This window comes from Pseudophryne corroboree, chromosome 5, assembly GCF_028390025.1.
Source record: "Pseudophryne corroboree isolate aPseCor3 chromosome 5, aPseCor3.hap2, whole genome shotgun sequence".
Classification (NCBI taxonomy): domain Eukaryota; kingdom Metazoa; phylum Chordata; class Amphibia; order Anura; family Myobatrachidae; genus Pseudophryne; species Pseudophryne corroboree.
Window position 1 is genome coordinate 121,489,212 of NC_086448.1, and position 18,070 is coordinate 121,507,281.

Below are 18,070 nucleotides of genomic sequence, written 5' to 3' on the forward strand. Positions count from 1 at the left end.
TTTTGCCAAACTGCTAACAAACTTGCTGCTGCGATCAACTCAGAATTACCCCCATTGTCTCATATAACTCCCAAAAAATAATGGAGAACAAAAATGTTGAGGAGAAAATAGGGAAATATCAAGAAGAGCCACTTCCTCCTAGTGCTGAAGCTGCCATCAACGTCGTCTGCCAAGGCCGATGCCCAATGTGATAGTAGAGTGCGTGTATAATCCAAAAAGCCAAAGTTCAGTAAAAAGAACCAAAAAAAGAAATTTAAATCGTCTGAGGAGAAACGTAAACTTACCAATATGCCATTTATGACACGGAGTGGCGAGGAACGGCTGAGGCCCTGGCCTAGTGGTTCAGCTTCACATGACGATGGAAGCCCTCATCCTCCCGCTAGAAAAATTAAAGGAGTTAAGCTAGAAAGAGCACAGAAAAGAACTGTGCGCTCTGAGATGTTATCACAAATCCCCAAGGAGAGTCCAATTGTGTCGGCGGTTGCGATGCCTGACCTTCCCAACACTGGACGGGAAGAGGTGGCTCCTTCCACCATTTGCACGCCCCCTGCAAGTGCTGGAAGGAGCACCACAGTCCAGTTCCTGATATTCAAATTGAAGATGTCACTGTTGAAGTACACCAGGATGAGGATATGGGTGTTGCTGGCGCTGAGGAGGAAGTTGACGATGAGGATTCTGATGGTGATGTGGTTTGTTTAAGTCAGGCACCGGGGAGACACCTGTTGTCCTTGGGACGAAGAAGCCCATTGTGATGCCTTGGCAAACTACCAAAAAACCCACCTCTTCGGTGTGGAATTATTTCTCCACAAATCCGAACAACAGGTGTCAAGCCATCTGTTGCCTCTGTCAATCTGTAATAAGTAGGGGTAAGGATGTTAACCACCTAGGAACATCTTCCCTTATACGTCACCTGCTGCGCATTCATCAGAAGTCACTGTCAGGTTCAGAAACTTTGGGTAAGAGCGTAAGCAGTCCACTGACACCTAAATCCCTTCTTCCTCCTGTACCCAAGCTCCTGCAAGCCACGCCACCAACTCCCTCAACGTCAACTTCCTCCTCAGTCAGGAACGTCAGTAGTCCTACAGGCCATGTCACTGTCAAGACTGAGGAGTCCTCTCCTAACCGGGATTCCTCCATAGGATCCTTGAGTGTTACGCCTGCTATTGCTGCCGCTGCTGTTGTTGCTGCTGGGAGACGATCGTCATCCCAGAGGGGAAGTCAGAAGACCACTTGTACTACTTCCAGTAAGCAATTGACTGTCCAACAGTCCTTTGTAAGGAAGAAGAAATATGACAGCAGTCATCCTTTTGCAAAGCGGATAACTGAGGCCTTGACAGCTATGTTGGTGTTAGAGGTGCGTCCGGTATCCACCATTAGTTCAGAGTCACTTAAAGATTTGATGGAGATAGTGTGTCCCCGGTATCAAATCCCATCTAGGTTCCACTTCTCTAGGCAGGTGATACCGAGAATGTACACAGACGTCAGAAAAAGAGTCACCAGTGTCCTACAAAATGCGGTTGTATCCAGTGTCCACTTAACCACGGACATGTGGGCAAGTGGAACAGAGCAGACTAAGGACTATATGACTGTAACAGCCCACTGGGTAGATGTATGGCCTCCTGCAGTGGCACCAGTAGCAGCATCTTGCAAATGCCAACTCGTTCCTAGCAGGCTACGCTATGTATCGCCACTTTCCATAAGAGGCACACAGTTGACAACTTCTTACGGAAACTGAGGAACATCATGGCAGAATGACTTACCCCAATTGGACTCTCCTGGGGATTTGTGATATCGGACAACGCCACCAATATTGTGCGTGCATTACATCTGGGAAAATTCCAGCATGTCCCATGTTTTGCACATACAATTAATTTGGTGGTGCAGAATTTTTTGAAAAATGAGAGGGGTGTGCAGGAGATGCTGTCGGTGGCCCAAACAATTGCGGGCCACCTTTGTCATTCTGCCACTGCCTGCCGAAGACTGGAGTGCCAGCAAACACTCCTGAACCTGCCCCGCCATCAACTAAAGCAAGAGGTGGCAGCGAGGTGGAATTCAACACTCTATATGCTTCAGAGGATGGAGGAGCAGCAAAAGGCCATTCAAGCCTATACATCCACCTACGATATAGGCAAAGGAGTGGTAATGCACCTGACTCAAGCGCAGTGGAGAATGATTTCCGTCTTGTGCAAGGTTCTCCAACCCTTCGAAATTGCCACACGTGAAGTCAGTTCAGACACTGCCAGATTGAGTCAGGTCATTCCCCTCATCAGGCTTTTGCAGAAGCAGCTGGAGAAATTGAAGGAGGAGCTAATACGGAGCAATTCCGCAAAGTATGTGGGACTTGTGGATGGAGCCCTTCATTTGCCAGGATTTATGCGTGGTCAATCTGTTGAAATCAGAGCACTACATTTTGGCCACCGTGCTCGATCCTAGGTTTAAAGCCTACGTTGTATCTCTCTTTCCAGCAGACACAAGTGTGCAGAGGTGCAAAGACCTGCTGGTTAGTAAATTGTCAACTCAAGCGGAACGTGACCCGTCAACAGCTCCTCCTTCAGTTTCTCCCACCACTGGGGCTGCAAGGAAAAGGATAACATTTCCTAGCCCACCCGCTGGCAGTGATGCAGGGAAGTCAGGAGCGAAAGCTGACATCTGGTCCGGACTGAAGGACCTGCCAACGATTACGGACATGTCTACTGTCACTGCATATGATTCTGTCACCATTGAAAGAATGGTGGAGGATTATATGAGTGACAGCATCCAAGTAGGCATGTCAGACAATCCATACGTATACTGGCAGGAAAAAGAGGCAATTTGGAGGCCCTTGCACAAACTGGCTTTATTTTACCTACGTTGCCCCCCTCCAGTGTGTACTCCGAAAGAGTGTTTAGTGTAGCCGGTAACCTTGTCAGCGATCGGCATAGGAGGTTACTTCCACTAAATGTGGAGAAGATGATGTTCATCAAAATGAATTATAATCAATTCCTCCGTGGAGACATTCACCAGCAATTGCCTCCAGAAAGTACACAGGGACCTGAGATGGTGGATTCCAGTGGGGACGAATTAATACTCTGTGAGGAGGGGGATGTACACAGTGAAAAGGGTGATGAATCGGAGGATGAGGAGGAGGTGGACATCTTGCCTCTGTAGAGCCAGTTTGTGCAAGGAGAGATTGATTGCTTCTTTTTTGGTGGGGGCCCAAACAAACCAGTCATTTCCAACCTGTCACTGAAATGATTGGTTTGTTAAAGTGTGCATGTCCCGTTTAAACAACATAAGGGTGGGTGGGAGTGCCCAAGGACAATTCCATCTTGCACCTCTTTTTCTTCTTTGCATCATGTGCTGTTTGGGGACTAGTTTTTTTAAGTGCCATCCAGTCTGTAACTGCAGTGCCACTCCTAGATGGGCCAGGTGTTTGAGCCGCACACTTGTGTCACTTAGCTTGGCCATCCAGCTACCTCATTGCACCTCTTTTTCTTCTTTGCATCATATGCTGTTTGGGGCCTATTTTTTAAATCTGCCATCCTGTCTGCCACAGCAGAGCCGCTCCTAGATGGGCCAGGTGTTTGTGCTGCACACTTGTGTTGCTTAGCTTAGTCATACAGCCACCTCGGTGCAATTTTTAGGCCTAAAAACAATATTGTGAGGTGTGAGGTGTTCAGAATAGACTGGACATGAGTGGAAATGATTGTTATTGAGGTTAATAATGCTGTAGGAGCAAAATTACACCCACATTCTGTGATTTTAGCTGTTTGTTTTTTAATCATCCTGATCCAAAACCAAAACACGAAAGGGTGGTTTTGGCAAAACCAAGCCAATACCAAAACACAAAAATGGAATTAGAACCAAAACCAAAACACAAAACACGAAAATGTAAAAATCTTTCCTGCTCAGCACATCCTCTAAAAAGTTTACCCTGAATCCCATCTGTGCCTCCAGTTTAGCCAGGGTCTACTCTACAGACAGTATACATGCTAAAACAGCTGTTTCTTCGGGATGCAGTTAAAATACCGCCTGTCCGGATCCTGGCATTCAGGAGACTGATGCCAGAATCCCAACAGCTGAAGAAAGACCAGTCGCTGGACTCTCGACAACTGTATGTTATTCCCACGTGGTTGGTGGGTCCACGCCACCAACCGAGTGGAAATATAACCTGTGGCGAGCAAAGCGAGACACCACATCTACATGGAAAATGGTGGTTGGCATTTATGAATTCTTTTCTATTTTTGGCAATGTCACTTTTAAATTTGGAGGTATTTTCTTTTGATTTATATTCTATCAGGTTATCATGAAGGGCTGGAAGGAAATGTTCTTTGCAATAGTCATTTGTAATTGGATTGTTATTCCCTCAGGTACACCTTACAGTAACGGATGTACCCTTAATTTGTTTACTCAGGATCACTTTGTATATGCCAACAAGTGTATGGGAATGATGCCTCTGTGAAGATGTCACCAACATTTTTATCCCCATGTAATAATTCCCCCTTCTGTATCAAAGATCACAATTCCCTTCTTCCCAATCTTTGATATCCTCTAGTACAGCTTTGATAGTCACCATAATAAAGGGGAAGGGGGATTCCTGCATGCTGAACTGTGACACTTTACACAACGAGAAGTATGGGGAGGGCAGTGGGTAGCACCAGGCATGCCAACATCCCATTACACATGCCTATGGAAGAATTGCTGTAGAATCTGGCTGTGCTGCTCATAGAGATGGTGAGTGTGCAAAAGGTCAGAGATATGAGCATCAGAAGAAGCTCAGAACAGTTACCAGTACATGGTTCTGGCACCACCAGTGCAAATAAAAAGTGCTGCTCTTATATATTGCACATATGGGTCCATGTTTATCTTGACCTTTAATAGGATTAACTGAGACAGGGCAGTCAGACTTAATCCCCTGCTGTAATGATTTAATCCCTGCTGTATTGTTCTCTGTATTGTATTGCAGCTGAGAACAATAGATGAAGGGTTTATGTTAATAAACCATGCTGTGCCTAGGCGCAGCAAGCTAGCCAAGATAACCGTGGACCCATCTGTAAGTGTAATATCAGACCGTAATACCCTTTTGTAAAAAAACAATAGTACAGGCTACTTGTGCTTTTCACCTATAGCAGCATTATTACTCTTAGAGGCAGATATGCCCACTGGTACTTGCTTGTAAGAATGTCCATCGGCCATCGATGGTTGGTCTGGAACTGATGGTAAATAGTTTTTCCAATGATGGATATTCACAGTTTGTGTATACAATGGCAAAGGAGGTCCGATGCTGGAAAGTGACTGTGGTTTGCACATGTGCAAATGATGGCCATAAATGAGCCACAGAACCTTTTAAAGTTCTTTAAGAAAACTCTTTAACCTTTTCTGGTGAGGTGAGAAACCATTAGCTGTGGGTACAGAAGTGCTGGTGTATAGAGAGATGATGATGATGATGATGGTGGTGATGATGATGATGATGATGATGATGATGATAATGGTGATGAACATAAACCAAAATATTTAGATGCTTGTGAGTCAGTGTTTGTGTATTTACTCCTCCCACTACTAGTACTATACTTAATTCATTAGTGTTGCAACTATATTATATCAGATTGCATCCATCCATTTAGATTGCTTATTTATTATTTCCATTTGGACTATAATTGAATATTTCCAATCAAATTTAGGCAAACAATGGGCGTGGGATGCTGAATGTGTTTAATTACATTATATATGGAAAATGTGACTTTTGCATATCTTAATAACACTTTTGAGACAATATACCATCTTGTTTATATGACACTGCATTACATACATTATATACAACTAGGGTAATGTGATTTAGTATTTATTATAATACTGTAAAGCCGTCATCGATTTCAATACATGGGTTGGATAAAGGATCCCAACAGTCAGGATGCTGATACATTTTTGTAATTACTATTAGTGATGAGCGGGTTCGGTTTCTCGGAAACCAAACCCCCCCGAACTTCACGCTTTTTACACGGGTCCGAGGCAGACTCGGATCTTCCCGCCTTGCTCGGTTAACCCGAGCGTGCCCGAACGTCATCATCCCGCTGTCGGATTCTCGCGAGGCTCGGATTCTATCGCGAGACTCGGATTCTATATAAGGAGCCGCGCGTCGCCGCCATTTTCACACGTGCATTGAGATTGATAGGGAGAGGACGTGGCTGGCGTCCTCTCCGTTTAGAGTAGACTAGAGAGTAGTAGAGACACTTGATTTACTAATTTTGGGGAGCATATTAGGAGTACTACTTGCTGATAGTGTGACCAGTGACCACCAGTTTAATTAATCCGTTCTCTGCCTGAAAAAAAACGATACACAGTGTGACACAGTCACATACCATATCTGTGCTCAGCCTCAGTGTGCTGCATCATCTATGTAATACTGTATATCTGACTGTGCTGAGTGCTCACTGCTCACACAGCTTAATTGTGGGGGAGACTGGGGAGCAGTTATAGCAGGAGTACATATTTTAACAGTGCACACTTTTGCTGCCAGAGTGCCACTGCCAGTGTGACTGACCAGTGACCACTGACCACCAGTATATTGTGATTGTCTGCCTGAAAAAGTTAAACACTCGTCGTGTGGTGTTTTTATTCTATAAACACATTCTGCTGACAGTGTCCAGCAGGTCCGTCATTATATAATATATACCTGTCCGGCTGCAGTAGTGATATATATATATTTTTTATATCATTATCATCCAGTCTATATTAGCACTGCAGCAGACGCAGTACGGTAGTCCACGGCTGTAGCTACCTCTGTGTCGGCAGTCGCTCGTCCATCCATAATTGTATACCACCTACCCGTGGTGTTTTTTTTTTTCTATCTTCTTGATACTAGTAGCTTACTTTAGGAGTCTGCAGTGCTGAGCTGACAGTGTCCAGCAGGTCCGTCATTATATAATATATACCTGTCCGGCTGCAGTAGTGATATATATATATTTTATATCTCATTATCATCCAGTCTATATTAGCAGCAGACGCAGTACGGTAGTCCACGGCTGTAGCTACCTCTGTGTCGGCAGTCGCTCGTCCATCCATAATTGTATACCACCTACCTACCTGTGGTGTTTTTTTTTTTTTTCTATCTTCTTGATACTAGTAGCTTACTTTAGGAGTCTGCAGTGCTGAGCTGACAGTGTCCAGCAGGTCCGTCATTATATAATATATACCTGTCCGGCTGCAGTAGTGATATATATATATTTTATATCTCATTATCATCCAGTCTATATTAGCAGCAGACGCAGTACGGTAGTCCACGGCTGTAGCTACCTCTGTGTCGGCAGTCGCTCGTCCATCCATAATTGTATACCACCTACCCGTGGTGTTTTTTTTTTTTTCTATCTTCTTGATACTAGTAGCTTACTTTAGGAGTCTGCAGTGCTGAGCTGACAGTGTCCAGCAGGTCCGTCATTATATAATATATACCTGTCCGGCTGCAGTAGTGATATATATATATTTTATATCATTATCATCCAGTCTATATTAGCAGCAGACGCAGTACGGTAGTCCACGGCTGTAGCTACCTCTGTGTCGGCAGTCGCTCGTCCATCCATAAGTATACTAGTATCCATCCATCTCCATTGTTTACCTGAGGTGCCTTTTAGTTGTGCCTATTAAAATATGGAGAACAAAAATGTTGAGGTTCCAAAAATAGGGAAAGATCAAGATCGACTTCCACCTCGTGCTGAAGCTGCTGCCACTAGTCATGGCCGAGACGATGAAATGCCAGCAACGTCGTCTGCCAAGGCCGATGCCCAATGTCATAGTACAGAGCATGTAAAATCCAAAACACCAAATATCAGTAAAAAAAGGACTCAAAAATCTAAAATAAAATTGTCAGAGGAGAAGCGTAAACTTGCCAATATGCCATTTACCACACGGAGTGGCAAGGAACGGCTGAGGCCCTGGCCTATGTTCATGGCTAGTGGTTCAGCTTCACATGAGGATGGAAGCACTCAGCCTCTCGCTAGAAAAATGAAAAGACTCAAGCTGGCAAAAGCACAGCAAAGAACTGTGCGTTCTTCGAAATCACAAATCCACAAGGAGAGTCCAATTGTGTCGTTTGCGATGCCTGACCTTCCCAACACTGGACGTGAAGAGCATGCGCCTTCCACCATTTGCACGCCCCCCTGCAAGTGCTGGAAGGAGCACCCGCAGTCCAGTTCCTGATAGTCAGATTGAAGATGTCAGTGTTGAAGTACACCAGGATGAGGAGGATATGGGTGTTGCTGGCGCTGGGGAGGAAATTGACCAGGAGGATTCTGATGGTGAGGTGGTTTGTTTAAGTCAGGCACCCGGGGAGACACCTGTTGTCCGTGGGAGGAATAGGGCCATTGACATGCCTGGTGAAAATACCAAAAAAATCAGCTCTTCGGTGTGGAAGTATTTCAACAGAAATGCGGACAACATTTGTCAAGCCGTGTGTTGCCTTTGTCAAGCTGTAATAAGTAGGGGTAAGGACGTTAACCACCTCGGAACATCCTCCCTTATACGTCACCTGCAGCGCATTCATCATAAGTCAGTGACAAGTTCAAAAACTTTGGGCGACAGCGGAAGCAGTCCACTGACCAGTAAATCCCTTCCTCTTGTAACCAAGCTCACGCAAACCACCCCACCAACTCCCTCAGTGTCAATTTCCTCCTTCCCCAGGAATGCCAATAGTCCTGCAGGCCATGTCACTGGCAATTCTGACGAGTCCTCTCCTGCCTGGGATTCCTCCGATGCATCCTTGCGTGTAACGCCTACTGCTGCTGGCGCTGCTGTTGTTGCTGCTGGGAGTCGATGGTCATCCCAGAGGGGAAGTCGTACTCGTAAGACCACTTTTACTACTTCCACCAAGCAATTGACTGTCCAACAGTCCTTTGCGAGGAAGATGAAATATCACAGCAGTCATCCTGCTGCAAAGCGGATAACTGAGGCCTTGGCATCCTGGGCGGTGAGAAACGTGGTTCCGGTATCCATCATTACTGCAGAGCCAACTAGAGACTTGTTGGAGGTACTGTGTCCCCGGTACCAAATACCATCTAGGTTCCATTTCGCTAGGCAGGCGATACCGAAAATGTACACAGACCTCAGAAAAAGACTCACCAGTGTCCTAAAAAATGCACTTGTACCCAATGTCCACTTAACCACGGACATGTGGACAAGTGGAGCAGGGCAGGCTCAGGACTATATGACTGTGACAGCCCACTGGGTAGATGTATGGACTCCCGCCGCAAGAACAGCAGCGGCGGCACCAGTAGCAGCATCTCGCAAACGCCAACTCTTTCCTAGGCAGGCTACGCTTTGTATCACCGCTTTCCAGAATACGCACACAGCTGAAAACCTCTTACGGCAACTGAGGAAGATCATCGCAGAATGGCTTACCCCAATTGGACTCTCCTGTGGATTTGTGGCATCGGACAATGCCAGCAATATTGTGTGTGCATTAAATCTGGGCAAATTCCAGCACGTCCCATGTTTTGCACATACCTTGAATTTGGTGGTGCAGAATTATTTAAAAAACGAGAGGGGCGTGCAAGAGATGCTGTCGGTGGCCAGAAGAATTGCGGGACACTTTCGGCGTACAGGCACCACGTACAGAAGACTGGAGCACCACCAAAAACGCCTGAACCTGCCCTGCCATCATCTGAAGCAAGAAGTGGTAACGAGGTGGAATTCAACCCTCTATATGCTTCAGAGGTTGGAGGAGCAGCAAAAGGCCATTCAAGCCTATACAACTGAGCACGATATAGGAGGTGGAATGCACCTGTCTCAAGCGCAGTGGAGAATGATTTCAACGTTGTGCAAGGTTCTGCAACCTTTTGAACTTGCCACACGTGAAGTTAGTTCAGACACTGCCAGCCTGAGTCAGGTCATTCCCCTCATCAGGCTTTTGCAGAAGAAGCTGGAGACATTGAAGGAGGAGCTAACACAGAGCGATTCCGCTAGGCATGTGGGACTTGTGCATGGAGCCCTTAATTCGCTTAACAAGGATTCACGGGTGGTCAATCTGTTGAAATCAGAGCACTACATTTTGGCCACCGTGCTCGATCCTAGATTTAAAACCTACCTTGGATCTCTCTTTCCGGCAGACACAAGTCTGCTGGGGTTCAAAGAACTGCTGGTGACAAAATTGTCAAGTCAAGCGGAACGCGACCTGTCAACATCTCCTCCTTCACATTCTCCCGCAACTGGGGGTGCGAGGAAAAGGCTCAGAATTCCGAGCCCACCCGCTGGCGGTGATGCAGGGCAGTCTGGAGCGACTGCTGATGCTGACATCTGGTCCGGACTGAAGGACCTGTCAACGATTACGGACATGTCGTCTACTGTCACTGCATATGATTCTCTCCCCATTGAAAGAATGGTGGAGGATTATATGAGTGACCGCATCCAAGTAGGCACGTCAGACAGTCCGTACTTATACTGGCAGGAAAAAGAGGCAATTTGGAGGCCCTTGCACAAACTGGCTTTATTCTACCTAAGTTGCCCTCCCACAAGTGTGTACTCCGAAAGAGTGTTTAGTGCCCCCGCTCACCTTGTCAGCAATCGGCGTACGAGGTTACATCCAGAAAATGTGGAGAAGATGATGTTCATTAAAATGAATTATAATCAATTCCTCCGTGGAGACATTGACCAGCAGCAATTGCCTCCACAAAGTACACAGGGAGCTGAGATGGTGGATTCCAGTGGGGACGAATTGATAATCTGTGAGGAGGGGGATGTACACGGTGATATATCGGAGGATGATGATGAGGTGGACATCTTGCCTCTGTAGAGCCAGTTTGTGCAAGGAGAGATTAATTGCTTCTTTTTTGGTGGGGGTCCAAACCAACCCGTCATTTCAGTCACAGTCGTGTGGCAGACCCTGTCACTGAAATGATGGGTTGGTTAAAGTGTGCATGTCCTGTTTATACAACATAAGGGTGGGTGGGAGGGCCCAAGGACAATTCCATCTTGCACCTCTTTTTTCTTTCATTTTTCTTTGCGTCATGTGCTGTTTGGGGGGTGTTTTTTGGAAGGGCCATCCTGCGTGACACTGCAGTGCCACTCCTAGATGGGCCAGGTGTTTGTGTCGGCCACTAGGGTCGCTTAGCTTACTCACACAGCTACCTCATTGCGCCTCTTTTTTTCTTTGCGTCATGTGCTGTTTGGGGAGTGTTTTTTGGAAGGGCCATCCTGCGTGACACTGCAGTGCCACTCCTAGATGGGCCAGGTGTTTGTGTCGGCCACTAGGGTCGCTTAGCTTACTCACACAGCTACCTCATTGCGCCTCTTTTTTTCTTTGCATCATGTGCTGTTTGGGGAGTTTTTTTTGGAAGGACCATCCTGCGTGACACTGCAGTGCCACTCCTAGATGGGCCAGGTGTTTGTGTCGGCCACTAGGGTCGCTTAGCTTACTCACACAGCTACCTCATTGCGCCTCTTTTTTTCTTTGCGTCATGTGCTGTTTGGGGAGTGTTTTTTGGAAGGGCCATCCTGCGTGACACTGCAGTGCCACTCCTAGATGGGCCAGGTGTTTGTGTCGGCCACTAGGGTCGCTTAGCTTACTCACACAGCTACCTCATTGCGCCTCTTTTTTTCTTTGCGTCATGTGCTGTTTGGGGAGTGTTTTTTGGAAGGGCCATCCTGCGTGACACTGCAGTGCCACTCCTAGATGGGCCAGGTGTTTGTGTCGGCCACTAGGGTCGCTTAGCTTACTCACACAGCTACCTCATTGCGCCTCTTTTTTTCTTTGCGTCATGTGCTGTTTGGGGAGTGTTTTTTGGAAGGGCCATCCTGCGTAACACTGCAGTGCCACTCCTAGATGGGCCAGGTGTTTGTGTCGGCCACTTGGGTCGCTTAGCTTAGCCATCCAGCGACCTCGGTGCAAATTTTAGGACTAAAAATAATATTGTGAGGTGTGAGGTGTTCAGAATAGACTGAAAATGAGTGGACATTATGGTTATTGAGTTTAATAATACTTTGGGATCAAAATGACCCCCAAATTCTATGATTTAAGCTGTTTTTTAGGGTTTTTTGAAAAAAACACCCGAATCCAAAACACACCCGAATCCGACAAAAAAAATTCGGTGAGGTTTTGCCAAAACGCGTTCGAACCCAAAACACGGCCGCGGAACCGAACCCAAAACCAAAACACAAAAACCGAAAAATGTCCGGTGCTCATCACTAATTACTATAACCCTTACTCTTACCCTCCCTCTAAAGGTGGTTATTGGGTACAATAGCCTAGGGGGACTAAGAAGGTAATTTTCAGGGAAAGCTTAAAGTTTTGCAGGCTAGGGGAAAGTCCTGTGATTGGTAGAATGTAATGAGTTTGGATGAGAGGTGCAAATGTTTTGTAGAGCTAAAAGATCTAGTTGGGAGATATTTTGAGACAAGGGAGGATATTTATGTTGTGCCATTTTGCTAATGACTTTGTATATTAGTATGTTACAGGTGGGTTAAGTTTGAGGAGATCCAGATGGCTGGATTCCCAGAAAAGTACTTCAACAAAAAACTTGAATATATAAATATGAATTTAGTGTATACTTAGCTAAGATTATTGATCAATTCAGCAGATGTTCAATACAGCAATCACATCAGCAAGCTAAGGAGTTATATTAAGATCATCCTGGCACTTTCTGCAGTCAGTGATTCATCCAGGCAGATTGAGGCTAATTTTACACTGACCATTTCTAGTTTATATAGGCTGGAAATCTCCTGGATAATCAATTTAATGGGTACAAGGGTCAAATTAGAAAATATACATAAATACTAAGAAATAGTAGGGGGCACTGTTGCTTCAATTTTGAGTGTTCGAAATAACATATATACAATGTTTAACACGGATTATATAGATTAAAACAAGGTGAAATGCCATTGTGCCATTGTCCCAATATTAAAAAGCAAATATTCTAATGTTGACATACTGTATGTCCAACTCCAAACACTTGTCTTGTTTGGTCTCATATAACCAGACAATGGACTTTGCCTTCGCTTGTAAAATAGACCTGCCAGAAACACTGATACACAGAACACCTTAGCTTGTAATAAATAAATATATATATATATATATATATATATATATATATTTCCCACTTCTTGTCCTATTAAAAACACCATATTGTATTCATAACAAACACCAATCACCTTTCTAAAGATATAAAATAAAGCACTGATCTAATGATCAATTGAAGTTAAAAACATGAAATAAACTGAATTGTGTATAGTCAATATACAACCCGACATGTAATGGGTAACAAGTACTATCTTCAGTGTGTTTACTGAAGTTGTACTTTGTATTTGGTGCTAAAATGCCTGAAAGCATGAGATCGATAATAGTGAAGCTTATTTTTTTTTGTATCTCTCCTGATACATAGTAGAAAATGTTCTATTTTATTTTGTAAAGGAAAGAGAACCAATACAGTTATTCTCTTGACAAAAAAGCAGAAAGGAAATATACCCATGCTCAATTTTAGCCGTATTACACATGATACCAGCTGCGTGGCTGTATTAATGCCATAATGTATGCAAAACAAAAAGACTTTTGCTATCGGCACTAACAATAGTGTACTGCTAATCTGAGTGTATGTATCAAATAAAAACATAGGAATTTTGTTCATAGTTTGATCAAGTACATTGAAGCTTGCATTCCGTTATCAAAGGACTCCTATTCTCTGCAAGTCCATACACTAGCATACATGCCCAACACACCACTGAATTGCAGTCTAATGCATACACCTCTCAGGTACAGTGGGTAACATCTACACAAGGGCTGGCTTGTGAGCTACACCCTACTAGACACCCAAGTAGGCCTTAGATACAGTAACCTTGATTGAAAGCAGCCAATATAACGCTAGCCAGTTGTTAGCACTGATAACCAAAGAATTTCCATTCTTTAGATATTGACTTAAGCGTCTGGTCAAAACTAATTGGCTACAGTAATAATAAATGTAGTAAGTGTTTATCAGGTGAAACTTATCCAGCGTACATTACAAATGCACATAAAGTATAATCACAATCTGAGTATGTACTCTAATCCTGGGGGGGGGGGGGGGGTGTTGGACTTAAAAACTGAATATAGTTAGGGGTTGTGGTTATGTGACCATTGGCCAGAATCCCGAACGCTCAATAGCCCGCTGGTCAGCATGCCGGGCAACGCCACGACACCTATAGAGCAGGAATAGAACCTGTGGCAAGCACAATGAGCCCCCGAGCCCGCTGCATGGTGAGTGCAGTGAACCCACAAGGGGATCATTCCCCTTGCCGCTCCCCCTCCCAGCCATCTATAAGCCTGGATACCGGCATCGGTATGGTGACCGGCAGTCTCCTAACTGCCGGTCACCAAAACCCAACCCCTAGTAAGTATAATTTAGAATTTCTAAATAGAACTTAGAGGATTTAAGGACAGACCTGTAATAGGCACTGGGTGATGTGAAGGAGAAGGTAACAGGGAGAAGCAGTGGGTGACTGGTAGTGGGTGACACAAGGGAGAGGGTGACTGGCAGTGGGTGACAGGGTGACTGAGAGAGTCAGTGGGTGATACCAGGGAGAGGGTGACAGAGAGAGGTAGTGGGTGACACAAAGGAGAGGTTGACTGGCAGTGGGTGACAGGTAGAGGGGGGCAGAGCAAATCGATGGATGACTGGAAGTAGGTGACAGGGTGAGGGTGACAGAGATAGCTAGTGGGTGATGCCAAGGAGAGGGTGATTGGCAGTGGGTAACAGGAAGAGGGTGACAGGCAGTGGGTATTGGAAAGAGGCAGTTGGTGATACCAGGGAGAGGTTGAGGCAGTGGGCAACAGGCAGTGGGTGACTAATAGTGTACATTACAATTTCATTACCTGGCCCAGAACTGCAGCGCAGTTCCTCCTTGGGTTTTATTCTGGGAAATGTCACGAGATCCCCGGTGCCTGTGGCATTGTCAGTTTCTCTGTAGGGAGGAAGCCGTGGTCAGAGGATAGGGAGAGGAGAAGGGAGGAGCTGTCACTGTACTCGGGCAGCTGCTATGCTGAGTTACAATGCTCACCCTAGTTCCCGGGGGACTGGTTGCTAGCGGCTCAGAGTAGTGATGGACGGGTGTGTAGCAGCGATGCAAGATGAGTCAGCGTGTCTCATAGTACTGCTATGTGCCCCTTCACAGCGGCAAGCCGCTATGCAATGCATAAGCTGCACCGGCGCTAGTTCTGCCACTGGGTCCACAGTTAAAAGGTCGACAGTCAATAGGTCAACACAAAATGGCCAACATGCATTTGATCAGCGTGGTCAAAAGGTCAACAGATTCAAATGGTTGACATGAAAATGGTCAACACAACATATGGTCAGCATGAGTACATTTTTTAAACTTTTTTTTATACTTTAGCATCCGTGTGGACTGCGATCAGGAATAGTAACCTGCACGAAGCCCGTGAGCCATGTGAAGTGACGTGGTACACTAATTGGGGTTCCACATCCTGCAAGGTCAAATTTGACAACAACAAAAAATTAAAAACTCATGTTGACTTTTTCATGTGTCTACTATTTCTGTGTTGACCTTTTAACCATGTCGACCTTGTGCATGTCGACAATTTGGTGTTGACCTAGACACTGTTGACCTTTTGACTGTTGACCTATTATACCATAACCAATTAGTATTTATAGTATAATTCACATGAACTTCACATGAAATTCATGCATATTTATAGAACCTACATTTCTGCACCAAGTCGCAACATACAGTATTTACTTTAACATACGGATTTTCCCTGACATTGCACCTGCTCTGGGACTGCAAGAAAAAGCTGCTGTAATTCCTATAGAAATTACTGAAACTAAAGTTCTCTCAGGTAATTGAATTGGAAAAACCTTGATGCTGCAATAAAAACCCTGCACTGCTGTTTGTTTGTTTTTTTAAATACACTCACGATCAGGGGTGTCTTAAAAGAGGAGAGGTCCTGCATGCAGCCTCCGTTGTGGGCCCCCTCCTCTCAGGCAGCGTTTAGACTCTGGCATTATGCCAGAGTCTACTGTGCATGCGTAGGTCTCCAGGAACATGGCGCCTGCACCTTGTTCCCGGGGACACCTCCAGTGCTCATGCACAAATCACTAGGAAATGGCCGCTATGGGACTGCGGAGGAGTAAGTAGAATATATGGGTGTAGGGTTTGCAATGCGGGACCCCCTGGACCCAAGGGCTGGTGTGAACAGCACACCTCGTACTCATTATAGAAATGCCTATGCTCCCTATGCCCCTATGTATGATTTTTCTTTAGATATAGTAATTGGTATACATTGTTGCATGTGTCATTTGGTTGGAATCAAGTAAAAGAGTTCAATACACTTTGGGGAACATTTACTAAGCAGTGATAAGAGCGGAGAAATGAGCCAGTGGAGAAATTTCCCCATCATTCATTCAGCAGCTCTGTATCATTTTATAGTATGCAAATTAGAGATGTTACTTCAGTGCTGATTGGTTGCCATGGGCGACTTCTCCACTGGCTCACTTCTCCGCTCTTATCACTGCTTAGTAAATGTACCCCTTTGCTCTCTAAAATGCCTGTCACATGAGAATGCTGGAGACAGTATGAAAACAAAATTGTTTTGTACCCCTGTAAGCAAATCAAAACCTATTATGACCAACCATCCAAATCCCCAAGCTAGATATGGGTGTCAGTGTTTAAGCACTGGCCTGGGACTACAGTCATTTTACTTTGCTACAGGCCAAATGGCTAATGTGAAACTCACAGTTACAGTTTTCAACCATGACACTTTATGAATAATGTATTTTCACTACTGGCTTTATTAGATGAGAAATCTTACTGGTGCGAAATACTGTATACTTTATACAAACATTTCTGTCAAATAAGGGAATAGAGGGGGTAATTCCAAGTTGATCGCAGCAGGATTTTTGATAGCAATTGGGCAAAACCATGTGCACTGCAGGGGAGGCAGATATAACATGTGCAGAAAGAGTTAGATTTGGGTGGGTTATTTTATTTCTGTGCAGGGTAAATACTGGCTGCTTTATTTTTACACTGCAAATTAGATTGCAGATTGAACTCACCACACCCAAATCTATCTCTCTCTACACGTTATATCTGCCTCCCCTGCAGTGCACATGATTTTGCCCAATTGCTAACAAAAATCCTGCTGCGATCAACTTGGAATTACCCCCAGAGTCTGGTATGTCCCACATTTATGTCCAACGTTTTTCTAAAATAGATTATTCTTTATTATTTCTTAGGACATCCAAGATATTTCAATCAACTCTCAACTGGTCTTGACATGGTTGGATTAGCAGCAGATTGGTTGACCTCAACAGCAAACACCAACATGTAAGTATATCCCCATTAATACAGTACAGGTTGAGTATCCTTTATCTAATAATCCAACATCGAAACTATCCAGAAATCCAAACTTTATTTAGAGTAGCTGAAATAGTAACTTTTCTTTCTGATGGTTCAATGAACACAAACTTTGTTTCATGCACAAAATTATTATAAATATTGTATAAAATTCCCTTTAGGTTGTGTGTATAAGGTGTATATGAAACATACCCTTTGTTCTATAAATATATGTGGATATAGATGTAGAGATAGATAGATAGATAGATAGATAGATAGATAGATAGATAGATACAGATGGGTCCACGGTTATCTTGACTAGTTTTCTGCACCTAGTCACAACATGATATATTAGTATAAACCCTTCATCTGTTGTTCTCAACTGCAATACAATACAGAGAACAATACAGCAGGGGATTAAGTCATTACAGCAGGGGATTAAGTCCGACTGGCCAGTCTCAATTAATCCTATTAAAGGTCAAGATAAATGTGGACTCATCTGTAGATAGATAGATAGATAGATAGATAGATAGATAGATAGATAGCCCACCATGTGAATAGGAATTCATGTCGAACTCCCAATGTTATTTTGGATTACCCCTAGCCACTAGTATGGACACATCAATTTCATGAAGAATTAAGACACAGAAATTAGAACTTCCCTGGGAATTTTGGGTCACTGCTGACACAACACTGGGACAGATATTTACCAGTTCACCCATTCCAAGAATTTATCTGGTACTATGCTGTTAGGCACATTTTCCTCTCTCCTGCTTTCCAGATTTAT

At 44.5% G+C, this 18,070-nt stretch overlaps 1 protein-coding gene across 2 annotated transcripts in view; it reads left to right on the forward strand.

The window, feature by feature from the left end:
• The window catches only part of GAD2 (glutamate decarboxylase 2), a 227,069-nt gene that overhangs the window by 61,943 nt on the left and 147,056 nt on the right, over positions 1–18,070 (forward strand). For both annotated transcript variants that reach the window (XM_063921647.1, XM_063921646.1), the window contains exon 5: positions 17,184–17,274. In XM_063921647.1, coding sequence (XP_063777717.1) covers positions 17,184–17,274 — 91 coding nt within the window. The remainder of the gene's footprint in view (positions 1–17,183; positions 17,275–18,070) is intronic.